The 12,373-nt window shown below is 40.7% G+C and overlaps 1 protein-coding gene across 2 annotated transcripts in view; it reads right to left on the bottom strand.

Moving 5' to 3' along the window:
• Positions 1 to 12,373, bottom strand: part of jbug (filamin-type immunoglobulin domains fbug) — a 292,423-nt gene that overhangs the window by 235,947 nt on the left and 44,103 nt on the right. For both annotated transcript variants that reach the window (XM_068230428.1, XM_068230427.1), the window contains exons 2-3: positions 3,367 to 3,491; positions 2,333 to 2,463 (exon numbers count right to left, since the gene is read on the bottom strand). In XM_068230428.1, the coding sequence (XP_068086529.1) occupies positions 2,333 to 2,463; positions 3,367 to 3,491 (256 nt within the window). The remainder of the gene's footprint in view (positions 1 to 2,332; positions 2,464 to 3,366; positions 3,492 to 12,373) is intronic.

Raw genomic sequence — 12,373 nt, forward strand, 5'->3', positions numbered from 1 at the left:
AGGGCCGATGCAGACAGGGAATTGTACGTAGATGAAAGAAACAGAGCGAAACAAATAGTTGTTGAATCCAAAAAGAAGTCATGGGAAGATTTTGGTAATAACCTGGAAAGGCTACGTCAAGCAGCAGGAAAATCTTTCTGGACAGTAATAAAGAATCTTTGAAAGGGAGGGAAAAAGGAAATGAACAGTGTTTTGAGTAATTCAGGTGAACTCATAATAGATCCCAGGGAATCACTGGACAGGTGGAGGGAATATTTTGAACATCTTCTCAATGTAAAAGGAAATCATCCTGGTGGTGTTGCTAACAACCAAGCTCATGGGGAGGAGGAAAATGATGCTGGTGAAATTACGCTTGAGGAAGTGGAAAGGATGGTCTCCATTGTCATAAGGCAGCAGGAATAGATGAAATTAGACCTGAATTGGTGAAGTATAGTGGGAAGGCAGGGATGAAATGGCTTCATAGAGTAGTAAAATTAGCATGGAGTGTTGGTAAGGTACCTTCAGATTGGACAAAGGCAGTAATTGCACCTATCTATAAGCAAGGAAACAGGAAGGATTGCAACAACTATCGAGGTATCTCAATGATTTGTATACCAGGCAAAGTATTCACTGGCATCTTGGAAGGGAGGGTACGATCAGTCATTGAGAGAAAGTTGGATGAAAACCAGTGTGGTTTCAGACCACAGAGGGCCTGTCAGGATCAGATTTTCAGTATGCGCCTGGTAATTGAAAAATGCTACAAGAGGAATAGGCAGTTGTGTTTATGTTTCGTAGATCTAGAGAAAGCCTATGACAGAGTACCGAGGGAAAAGATGTTCACCATACTGGGAGACTATGGAATTAAAGGTAGATAATTAAAGGCAATCAAAGGCATTTATGTTGACAATTGGGCTTCAGTGAGAATTGATGGTAGAATGAGTTCTTGGTTCAGGGTACTTACAGGGGTTAGACAAGGCTGTAATCTTTCACCTTTGCTGTTCGTAGTTTACATGGATCATCTGCTGAAAGGTATAAAATGGCAGGGAGGGATTCAGTTAGGTGGAAATGTAGTAAGCAGTCTGGCCTATGCTGACGACTTTGTCTTAATGGCAGATTGTGCTGAAAGCCTGCAGTCTAATATCTTGGAACTTGAAAATAGGTGCAATGAGTATGGTATGAAAATTAGCCTTTCGAAGACTAAATTGATGTCAGTAGGTAAGAAATTCAACAGAATTGAATGTCAGATTGGTGATACAAAGCTAGAACAGATAGATAATTTCAAGTATTTAGGTTGTGTGTTCTCCCAGGATGGTAATATAGTAAGTGAGATTGAATCAAGGTGTCGTAAAGCTAATGTAGTGAGCTCGCAGTTGCGATCAACCGTATTCTGTAAGAAGGAAGCCAGCTCCCAGACGAAACTATCTTTACATTGGTCTGTTTTCAGACCAATTTGCTTTACGGGAGCAAAAGCTGGGTGGACTCAAGATATCTTATTCATAAGTTAGAAGTAATAGACATGAAAGTAGCGAGAATGATTGCTGGTACAAACAGGTGGGAACAATGGCAGGATGGTACTCGGAATGAGGAGATAAAGGCTAATTTAGGAAGGAACTCCATGGATGAAGCTGTACGCATAAACCGCCTTCGGTTGTGGGGTCATGTGAGGCGAATGGAGGAGGATAGGTTACCTAGGAGAATAATGGACTCTGTTATGGAGGGTAAGAGAAGTAGAGGGAGACTAAGACGACTATGGTTAGACTCTGTTTCTAACGATTTAAAGATAAGAGGTATACAACTAAATGAGGCCACAACACTAGTTGCAAATCGAGGATTGTGGCGACGTTTAGTAAATTCTCAGAGGCTTGCAGACTGAACGCTGAAAGGCATAACAGTCTATAATGATAATGTATGTATGTATGTATGTATGTATGTATGTATGTATGTATGTATGTATGTATGTATGTATGATTAATATAACTATGGATCATTGCTTTTTTGACAATAAGGCTGTAGATCATTTACACTGTTTCATACGGAAAAGTTTATCTTTATTAGAAAATATGCTGTTCGTATACAGACATAAAGCTGCACAGTTTTTAACCTAGTTCAGTTTTGGTCGCATACGTTAGTAGAGGCAAAAAGAGCCATACGGAAGTGTTCAGTAGATAACAATTTATACATTGTATCTTTGATCTGGACATGTTTTGTCGACTTGGTGCACATCTAAAACCACCAGCCAAGAGAATACTTGGGGTGGGGAACTTGCCTGGTCTGAAGCAATGTCACGACTACCAAATGTGCACTTTTAGATGTTGAGAATCTCAACCAACACAACAGTGAGAAAATCAGTTACCTGTCTCTGGGGTCCAGGTCTCTCCATCTCGGCATCAGTCCTGGCTTGCAGTAGTCCAGAAGAGCGCTGAGATACACTCCCGAGTTCCAGTCTGTAGTGAAGTTGGTGACCCTGCATTCTGGTAGTACAGCCTGCAACACGCAAGTTCCGTCAGAATTCTCTGATTTCATTATGTTTAAACCAGGGCTTTAAAGAGAGCACATCAAAAGGAACACATTGGCAGATGGTGTGGGAAGAGAATGCAAGCAGGTGCGCCAACTTTGGGTAATTATTTGTGGGGTGCTTGATTAACATGAACACAGGCATGTGAAATGAGGAACGACTATTAAAGCAAACATTCTTATATATAAAAACAATGTTCACAAACAAACAAACAGAACAATAATAGAGCTTGTTTCTCAAATACATTTTTGAACGCGTCTTATGTATGGAGTTTTCAATGATAATTCACAAGTAAACAGAAAATTACAACTTGCTTCATAAATACATTTTCTTAATAAATGTCCTATTAGTGTATATTATGCATACGAAATGTGAGGAGCTCTAGGACCGCCTGCACAGTCTCTGTTGGGAAAAGTACTTCTCTGAAGGAACGCCCGCTTTCTAATCTCATTTCTCGATATAAAACCATCTCCACATATTTAACGCCTTAGCAGCCTCTGAAGACTATCAAACTCCACGTTTTAAGGGGACTTAACATCTGGGAGGCAAAATGGAACTCTGCTCCTCTAAGATCATTTTTGTGGAGGCAGAAAACGCCTTCCCCCCCCACAATGTTGGTACCACTGGATGCAAGGACAGTCTTCTCATCATTCCCAGTCCTTCCGAGCCGCAGCTTCATCAGGCTTTTGTGATTTGCAGTATTTTACTTCCCTTATCCTACACTTAAGGTGGCCCACGCTCCTAATGAAGCTGGGAAGCAGAACTTAGGGGTCTGGGATTGATGAGGTGAGAGCACATTTACGTGCCCTTGTCTCCTCTAGCCCGTGTTCCTATCTTCCTATATAAGTCACTTGCTTAATCCCTTTCCTTACCTTGAGCCAGGCAAGCATAAGCTTCTTGGGCGGGAACTTTGAGCGGCCAATCTGGTAGCGGACAATGAGCGACCAGATGAGTCCCAGGATCAGCTTCAGGTTGCCGTTCACTATGTCCACATTGCCTGCAACATATTTTTAATCTCTTAATGTCAGGACCAGAGCAGTTTGTTGGATAACAACTCAACCAAGTTTACCAGAGTGATCGTGACTGTGAGGAGTTAACCTCACTATCAACGAGTGTTTGTCTTTCAAAGATTCAGGAAGGAGACCTCACTACCATCAAAGAAAAAAAGAAAAAAAAAGAACTAGAGTTTATTAAGGGATATTGGACAAGTGCTGCTGGTGATTACTGCCCTCTGTTAACACTATCACAGCAGGAAAGAATTTAAGAGTTTCAACTTCCATCAAATGAAAAAATGAAGGTAAGGGCTTGAAAATTAAAGAGATCCCAACAGTTTGTTTCTACGGTCAAAGTGTCTATAATACGCGAACCTGTTCTTGGTACCTGAATCGGAACTATGTATCAAGAAAAGGTTCGCGTACGGTACCATACTTCAACTTACATGATGCTAGTGGGATGAAATACTTGTTTTCATCTTACATTCTCCAGCGAATTTCCGTACAAAATTCTGAATTTTCCTTTAATTCAATTTCTATTGGGCAATTTCATTTTTTTTCCTCTACTAACGCCATCGCCTTCGTCTAGCTTTTCTCTGCACCAATTTTCATTTTCCATTTACTACGTCTCATACACTTTCGCCGAACCACGATATTGTAAGCAAAAAGGACTACCGTATGTTCGTTCTTGTACCGTCATCAGTTCCTTTAGCTGCTCTTCATACTGTAATAACTTAATCTACATACATTAAAAAGTAGCCGCAGCAACGTTTCTAACGGTCACGGGCCAGAACACTGCCTTCTAGGTCCAGATACAGATGGCGCCGTGTTTGAAACGAGTTTCCACTGTGACTGGAGTTTCGTCTAGGTCACAGCAAAGCCCCGTATGGATGGTAACGTCGCCGAAGGCTTCATGTACTGTATATTAGGTCAGTAGCATAATATTATATGCATTGCTATAAGAACGCAAGCTCATTTCTTCGCAAAAAATACTTAATTGAACCTCTACATTCCTGCAGTCCGGCACACACACTCGCACTACATGGAAACTGTCAATATTGTTTGAGAAATTGTATGAGTTCATCTCAATCGTCCGTTAATTTTATGGTTGGTGTAATTTATTGATATCTGTAATTTCTGATTAACTGGTATGGGTCATAATTCATCTTTTCTTTGTTAGATTTTGGTTTCTTCTTCTTTACAGGCCTGAGTTTAATTTTGATTGTGACTTTATCTGAATCAGTGTCTAATCCTCTTAATACTTTAACGTTGTAGATTTCTCTGTGAAAGGATTTGGCCATGCATACGCGATCGAGGTGCCATTCCCCTTTTCTCGAATCAGATTATTACCGCATTATTGTTATGATTGTTATTATTATTATTATTATTATTATTATTATTATTATTATTATTATTATTATTATTATTAAATTTTGACAAATATTTAAGGCATGCTATAATTATATATTTGGAAATTCCTTACGAAATTTACATACATACTTAACCGAAAGGAGACTGTCTAGCCTAAAACCCGATGTCTAACCATCGCACAGCTAAGCAAATTCAAACCTAATTGATCACTGACTTCATAAGGTAGCAATGAAATAATGAGAGGTGATGAATTAACTGGAGGAATCATCCTGCTATATCCCCTTTGGAAACTTTCAGCTTGATTACGAAATGTTATTTCAAATTAATGGACTTCTACTGTATAATAGTTTGGTGAAGGAAAATTGAACACTTTTAGAGGAAATTCACTCGTCACAGAGATATGATGGATATTATTGTAGAGTTGATCTTTCAGGGGAATGTTAAAAAGTAATATGATGCTAAGAATTTTTTGTTATTATGGAATAAGTTTACTGAGATGAGTACAATGTAACGTTTTATTAAACAACTGTAAGCCTCTTGCACTCGGTCTATCGGTAGGGGTCTGTTGGAAAGATATTTTTAAATCTCACTAATACGAAATACTATGAGCATTTCAGAAATACGTGTATCGTGGACGTATTGTTATAATTAACACGGGAAAAAATCACTAAATTTTGAAAATTAAAAGTAGTTTCCAATGACAGAAACATTTGACGTTATTTCGTTTGACTTCTTATCTATTTAACGTAAAAGAAAGAACATGTAATTCTCAATTATTTGATAACCATATGGTTTGTTCTAAAATTCACTCATGGAGTATGGAACAAAGTTATTTACTGCAGGCCTATACGTCAATTTCATCAATGTCAGGATGTGAGTGGCTGTGATTTTGGGGATATCTTCAGGAGCAGTCGTCATTTTCCACTTCATGGGAGTCATTTTTGCAACAGAGTTACGATCACTGGCTAAATCATCTGAATATTCAATAATTTCGAAATCATTCAGCCTTGAGCGTGGCGTTTTAAGGGAAGTTGAAAATTTATTCCTTGATAAATTATGCAGTTGCTAATTCCTCTTTCTGCAAAACGAGTATTTGCCCCAATTTGTCCTCTTGAACTTTATCTACCGAGCTTGATAGCTGCAGTCGCTTAAGTGCAGCCAGTATCCAGTATTCGGCAGATGGTGGGTTCGAACTCCACTGTCGGCAGCCCTGAAGATGGTTTTCCATGGTTTCCCATTTTCACACCAGGCTGGGGCTGTGCCTTAATTAAGGGCATGGATGCTTCCTTCCCAGTCCCAGCCCTTTTCTATCCCATACGACCTATCTGTGTCGGTGCGACGTAAAGCCAATAACAAAAAAAAAAAAAAATTATCTTCATTGTATGATCTTTCCTCACTTGCGCCTGCCAGCACGACATGGAGTCGCCGCGACCCACGTATGTGAACAAGTATCAAGTAAGGATATTTTAGAATAAGGGATCCTCTCGCCCTCTCGTTCGTGTCTGATTCCTATGGCATTCCTCGAGAGCGTATATTAATGGGACGCGTTAGCCACTGCGCTGTGTCGCTCGCTGCACAGTGTTACCATCGGTTCGAACACGTGTCATTCCGATCACAAATTGTTCGTTTTTATTATTATTATTATTATTATTATTATTATTATTATTATTATTATTATTATTATTATTATTATTATTAATGCTATTGAAATCACCGCTCTGCCAACATTTTCCCGTTACATATTTATTGCTTTTTACTCACAGGTGGCGTGTAAAGGTGCGAGTGGCGGGAACATTTGAACCGACTTCGGTTTAAATTCTGTACTTATGTCCGTAGTTACACTCTATATCTACGTCAAACTTTTATGATCTATCGTTGGGCAATAACCATTTACAATTTCACTCAGTTATGAGTCAAATATTCCCTTTTCGTTTTCTGCTCTAGTGCTTAAGCGTGATTAGCCGCCCAACCCCCGGAGGCGCAGCTGTTACACGAAATTTGAAAAGTGCTACGATGGCTGAAATGGGGTCCACTCAGCCTCGGGAGGTCAACTGAGCAGAGGAGGTTCAATTCGCACCTCAGCCATCGTCTAAGTGCTTTTCCGCGATTTCCCGTTTTTCCAAGGTAATACCAGAATGGTACCTAACTTAGGCCGATTGCTTTGCTATCGTTTGCGATCTTCCCATCCCCGCACGGCTCCTCTTCAGAATAGCGGGTGAGGCAGTCTAGGCGAGGTACTGGTCCTCCTTTCCAGTTGTATCCGCCCGACCAAATGTCTCACGCTCCAGGACACTGCCCTCGAGGCGGTAGAGGTGGAATTCCTCGCTCAGTCCGAGGGGAAAACCAAAGCTGAACGGTAAACTGACTAAATAAAAAATGGTGTTCTCATTATTTCCTGAATGCAATAAATAATTTCAGGAAAATGAATGAAAAATCCTTGCAAATACATAGGGAGAGATAGTCTAGATGTTATTGTACTATAAATAATTAATCAGCCAATAAAAGAATCATTCAGTCACTTTGGTAGTCTGGTATGGAACTTTGCTTTGTGTTTCCGAGGTGCTGGTGGTGGTCCATACTACTTTATGCCTATCACATCCTACACCTACTTCAAACCATTTACAAGTATTTTAGCCCCGGTATAATTTAAAGGTTTTGAACTGCAAGAAATCAGTCAATGATGGTAGGGAGGCAACAAACTGTACCACATGTGAAAGGAACGGCGTATTCATCGAATACATCCTTCCACAAAGAGTAAAACTGAAGTTAATCCCCAGATAACTGGGAGAAAGGCCACCTCCTCTGGCACATTTCTTCAATAGGAACTACGAAGTCAGGCATTTAGGACTGTCACATCTCCTATCAATTACTGTTTACATAGACTGTTGTTAAATCGTTTCAAAGAACTTGGAACATATCCTAACCCGTGCAGCGTGTCCTTGTCTCTCAGCACTGTCTCCACATCATCTCAGTTGCTGTAGCCATATCTTCCTACGTATTCCTGCTGGCCTTCAACCCTTCTTCCTCAGCACAGACATGGAGTTCTTGTGCCATGTAGTCTCCAAGTCCTTGGATTCACTTCCAGTTCGATTCTGATGTCATCGTTCCTTACACGGTCTGGTGTGTTTTTTGGAGGGTAGTTCGTAGGAAGTTCATTTCACATGCCTGCACTTTAGTAGTTTAGTATATTTTCCCTCTTTCAGCGTACATGTTTTTAGACTGTGTGTGAGAATGGCTACAAAGTACGACTTATGGAGAGCCAAATGAAGACAAGGGCCACGAAGGAAATGAAAATGAAAGACTCCCTGACCTTCGGTTGCTCTAACAAGACTTGACCAAGCGAGATCGACAGGATAGATGAAAGTGGGGAGCCTGGCGCAAGTAACTGGATGCAGTGCCAGGACTCGGCTAAGCGCCCCGTGGTGGCCAACCCCTTTTAGTCACCTCTTACGAAAGTGGGTGTTAATTCTACCGCCCGCACCCACAGGGGACATATGACCGAGCAGGGAACAGGTTTAAATATCTAGGACTTATCCTCAAGCCTCATACCCTACATGTGACGGAAATACTTGCAATCAATGGCATTCAAAATCTATATAAATTATCCCAAAAAACAGCAACACAACATTATATTTATGATAAAGGTACAGCGAGTCTTCATCGTATATCGGAACACCTGTAGACGTCCAGCATGAAAAGCATTGAAAAAATGGAAGCAATGTTGCTGCAGGGAGTACACGTACCATCTCACCAGCTATGATCAGCAACGAATGGAAGGAAACCAATACTTGGTTACAAGCAGAGCCCTGCACGAAGTTTGTGTCTTGGCGGATACAAACTGTATGGCAGTGCGGATAATTTCTAAAAAAATTATGGTCATTGATTTTCACTCAGGTATACTTTTGTGTTTGCTTGTGGTTAGACGACCCTCGGCAGTGGTATGGGAGAATCGTGATATAGAGAGTCTTGAGACCATAAAGACGTAAATCTGACCTTGGCCTAACTCGGTTCTGCCCGCAATTAATGGAAGGAAAGAACAAAGGTCAATAAGTCGGTAGTTGTCGCAACAGAAAATCCCTTATAAACCTGGTGCCAGGCCTATTGTATTATGTTAACGTTTCAGTACCTTCGGTGTAATATACTGTAAGTACAAATGTATAATATCTGCGCAGGGATGCAGTTACATGACTTCCACCACAATCACTTGAAAACAGAGTTTGTTCCTGAGACCAACCGTGTGAACGATATCACGTGGAAAGAACCGTGTCAATCACACAATTTGCTAATTGTTTAAGAACAAAATTATTCCAATCTACCCTAGTCTCATATCTTCTCTGGCAGAAATAATGAAAACAAACCCCACAATTCCGCACTTCTAACGTTTACATAGCACGAAACGAATACCCACTAGTTTTAACAGGAGCTAAATCATTCGACGCATTGTCTTGAGATCATGTGGTATTTACAGGTAGGTGAGTAAACTGATCGGCCTATTGGGAGCCTACTGATTTGAATGTGGTGATGATGATGATAGCAAACACTCGTAATCGAGCAGGTTTGTCTTCCAGGTAGGATGTCTCTTCATCTATGTGTTCGGAGGTGACTATACAGTCCAGTGCGGGAGTTACACAATTTGCCACAGTGATGACAGGTAGTCCCAGGTGGAGCAGTCATGTTATTTCTATGTCTTCTCAGCACTTCTTTTTCTTTCCTACGTTGCCTCTTGTCATTCGCTGTACGTCGGCGGTTTTCTTCAAAAGACAGTGTGCCGCAATGGACTAGTGATCTCCCAGCTCTCCCAGTTATCAACACCAATGAATGTGAGAGTATAAATTGAAGGTAAAATCTCCACCTATCTTACGTTACAGTGTGACCTCTCCGCTTCCATGTAATGAGGGACAAGTTCCTCAACGTATCCGATCGTCCTCTTGTCCCCAAACAGAGATCAATAACAGGGCCGTATTTTGGACTCCAAGGTCATGAAGAGGATCAGCCGGAAGAGAGGTCATAGCGACCTTGTGTCCGCTGTGATCGGTTTTCACTTTCGGTGCTGCTCACGTAACGGAGAAAGGCTTGGCCTACGGCAGAGAAAGCATATTGTTACGTACAGTAGGCCTCAGTTAATTGCTTTGATCACAACTGTTGCGCTTTTTGATCGCTCTGCTCTATATAGGCGTGCGTTCTTTCAAGTAGTGCTTTTCTTTCTCATCATACACATTCCGAAGGGCTTTATAACGAAAACGTATTTTATTTCGTTTACAGAGTAAACACAGGACGGCGGAGCATATTTTATCTTTTGGTGTACCTAAATTGATAGATGTTTGTGGAAGTTCTTCATTTCTTAAAGCCATTTTCAGTTCCTGTGTAAAATGTTACAAAGACTCCGGTTGATGCTCAATGTTTTAGACGACAGGAAGACTTCTTATCGATGCACGTTTAGTTTCATTAGTTTTAACGTGAACATGTATCTATGGACTTCTAGGACATGATTGTATGCTTCCCCGTGTAGCTGAGGACTTGTTTCTTTTCAGATTCTCGGCAACATATTGAAAGAAGTTCTGAAGCCAAGTTTTATTTACAGGCAAAAGTTTGAGTAGCACTCATGCCGGAAACTGAGCAAACATATTTTGTGTGTTTCAGGAGTCAATCCAGCAAGAAAGAGGAGATAGGGAGATTTAAATGGCCGCAACTTTCTCAGAAATTGTTGCAACGGTATGAATCCAACTCTTTCGAACAGAGACTGTTCCTTTGTGCAAAATGTGAAAATTATAATATTTCATCGATTTTCACCAAAACATGCGTTCCAAGGTCCCTTACTTCAGGTTTCAATCACAACTGCTTTCGATAAGTACTGAAATGACCTACAGTTTTCTTTGATTGATTGATTGATTGATTGATTGATTGATTGATTGATTGATTGATTGATTGATTGATTGATTGATTGATTGATTGATTGATTGATTGATTGATTGATTGATTGATTGATTGATTGATTGATTGATTGATTGATTGATTGATTGATTGATTGATTGTGTAAGGATCACGCGAGACAGGAAAATAAGTCTCTCTCACGGGTTCCTAAAGCTATTACTGTGGGTCTGAAAAGGAACAAGAGAAGATGGATAGCCTCAACAGTTCATCAATTAACACCCCGAGTTCTTTTACTTAATAATGATCATTGTATTAAAAGGAAGTACAACTAGGCCTCTTCTTAACTCTAATCAGAATTCAAGAAAGGAAGAATTAAGGTACCGTATTGGTGAAAGCGCTGTTCCTGCTAAACATAACGTCCTTGAGGTGACGCTAAATATAATATTATCATTAATTCAATGTAACTTGAATATTTTAATTAATGCAATAATTAATATTACAGCGTGTGCTGATAGGAAACACGTAAAATAAATAACCTGACACAAGTGAACACATTGCCAGACTCAGCAACGCACACTCCCTGGGAGTTAATCGACTTTTACGACAAGCAGATGTCGTGGGGTCGTGGTAGTAATGGTGGATATTGTTCACAGTTATCAGACGAAAGGTGCTACACTTGGAAAGGCGAAAGAAAGAATAGAGCCGGGAAGGGCATAAAAAATCCAGACTCCATAAGTGTCGCAAACCATCGGAGTCGGAAGAGTGGAGGCCGTGGTGATATCGCCCTCGAGATTATTGCTGTACAGCGAAATCCTTTCAGCTTAGCCGTTTCCTGTTTCCTCAGTTGTCACTCAAAGCTTTCTCCCAGCGTGTGCTGCTGCCGCCGTCATGCAACAGCTAATTGAGTGCCATTGAAGTGCAACTACTGGAACGAAGTATGGCCCCAGATTAGTACAACCTCCCACTATTGTACATGAACAGGAATCAGCGGCGTAGGTATTCAACTCCTACGCTAAATATAATATTGTCATCAACTGAATGTAACTTGAATATTGTAATTAATGCAATAATTAATATTACATGTTATAAGGTTTAATTTCGTATTGTTTTCATATAACAAGCTCTCCCAGTGGCCATGATCGTTAAGGCATTGAAGTCTGACACTGAGGATAGCGGGTTGGCTGGCAGGGCACGGGAGGTGGAGGTATACAACTAGATTGTGTGCCAAAAACCGGGGTTGCTCTCTGCAGTGTTCATGCAGTGAGGCCACATGACGGGATTCGCTGACCCCTTGGTGCTATTCGACAGGAGTAGGCTATGTGCCGGCACGGGATTTCACTCCCTCCGTTATCTCCCATATAGGCTATGACATTATTCATTTCATCTCATTAACTCGTGTGATGAGGGTAACGTCAGGAAGGGCATTCGGTCGTAAAATGTCACCCCATACCCGAGCTCGTAGAGCGACAAGGGGTATTAAAACAATAAGTTCAATACTTTTATAATTTCACGACATAATCTTGAAACCAGTGGTGGTGATTATTGTTTAGAGGAAGTACAACTGGGCAACCATCCTCTATATAAGACTAATCAGCGAGAAAAATTGGAAGGGATCCGACACTTCGAAAAATGCAGGTATCGGTTA

This window comes from Anabrus simplex, chromosome 14 (genome assembly GCF_040414725.1).
Source record: "Anabrus simplex isolate iqAnaSimp1 chromosome 14, ASM4041472v1, whole genome shotgun sequence".
Lineage (NCBI taxonomy): Eukaryota > Metazoa > Arthropoda > Insecta > Orthoptera > Tettigoniidae > Anabrus > Anabrus simplex.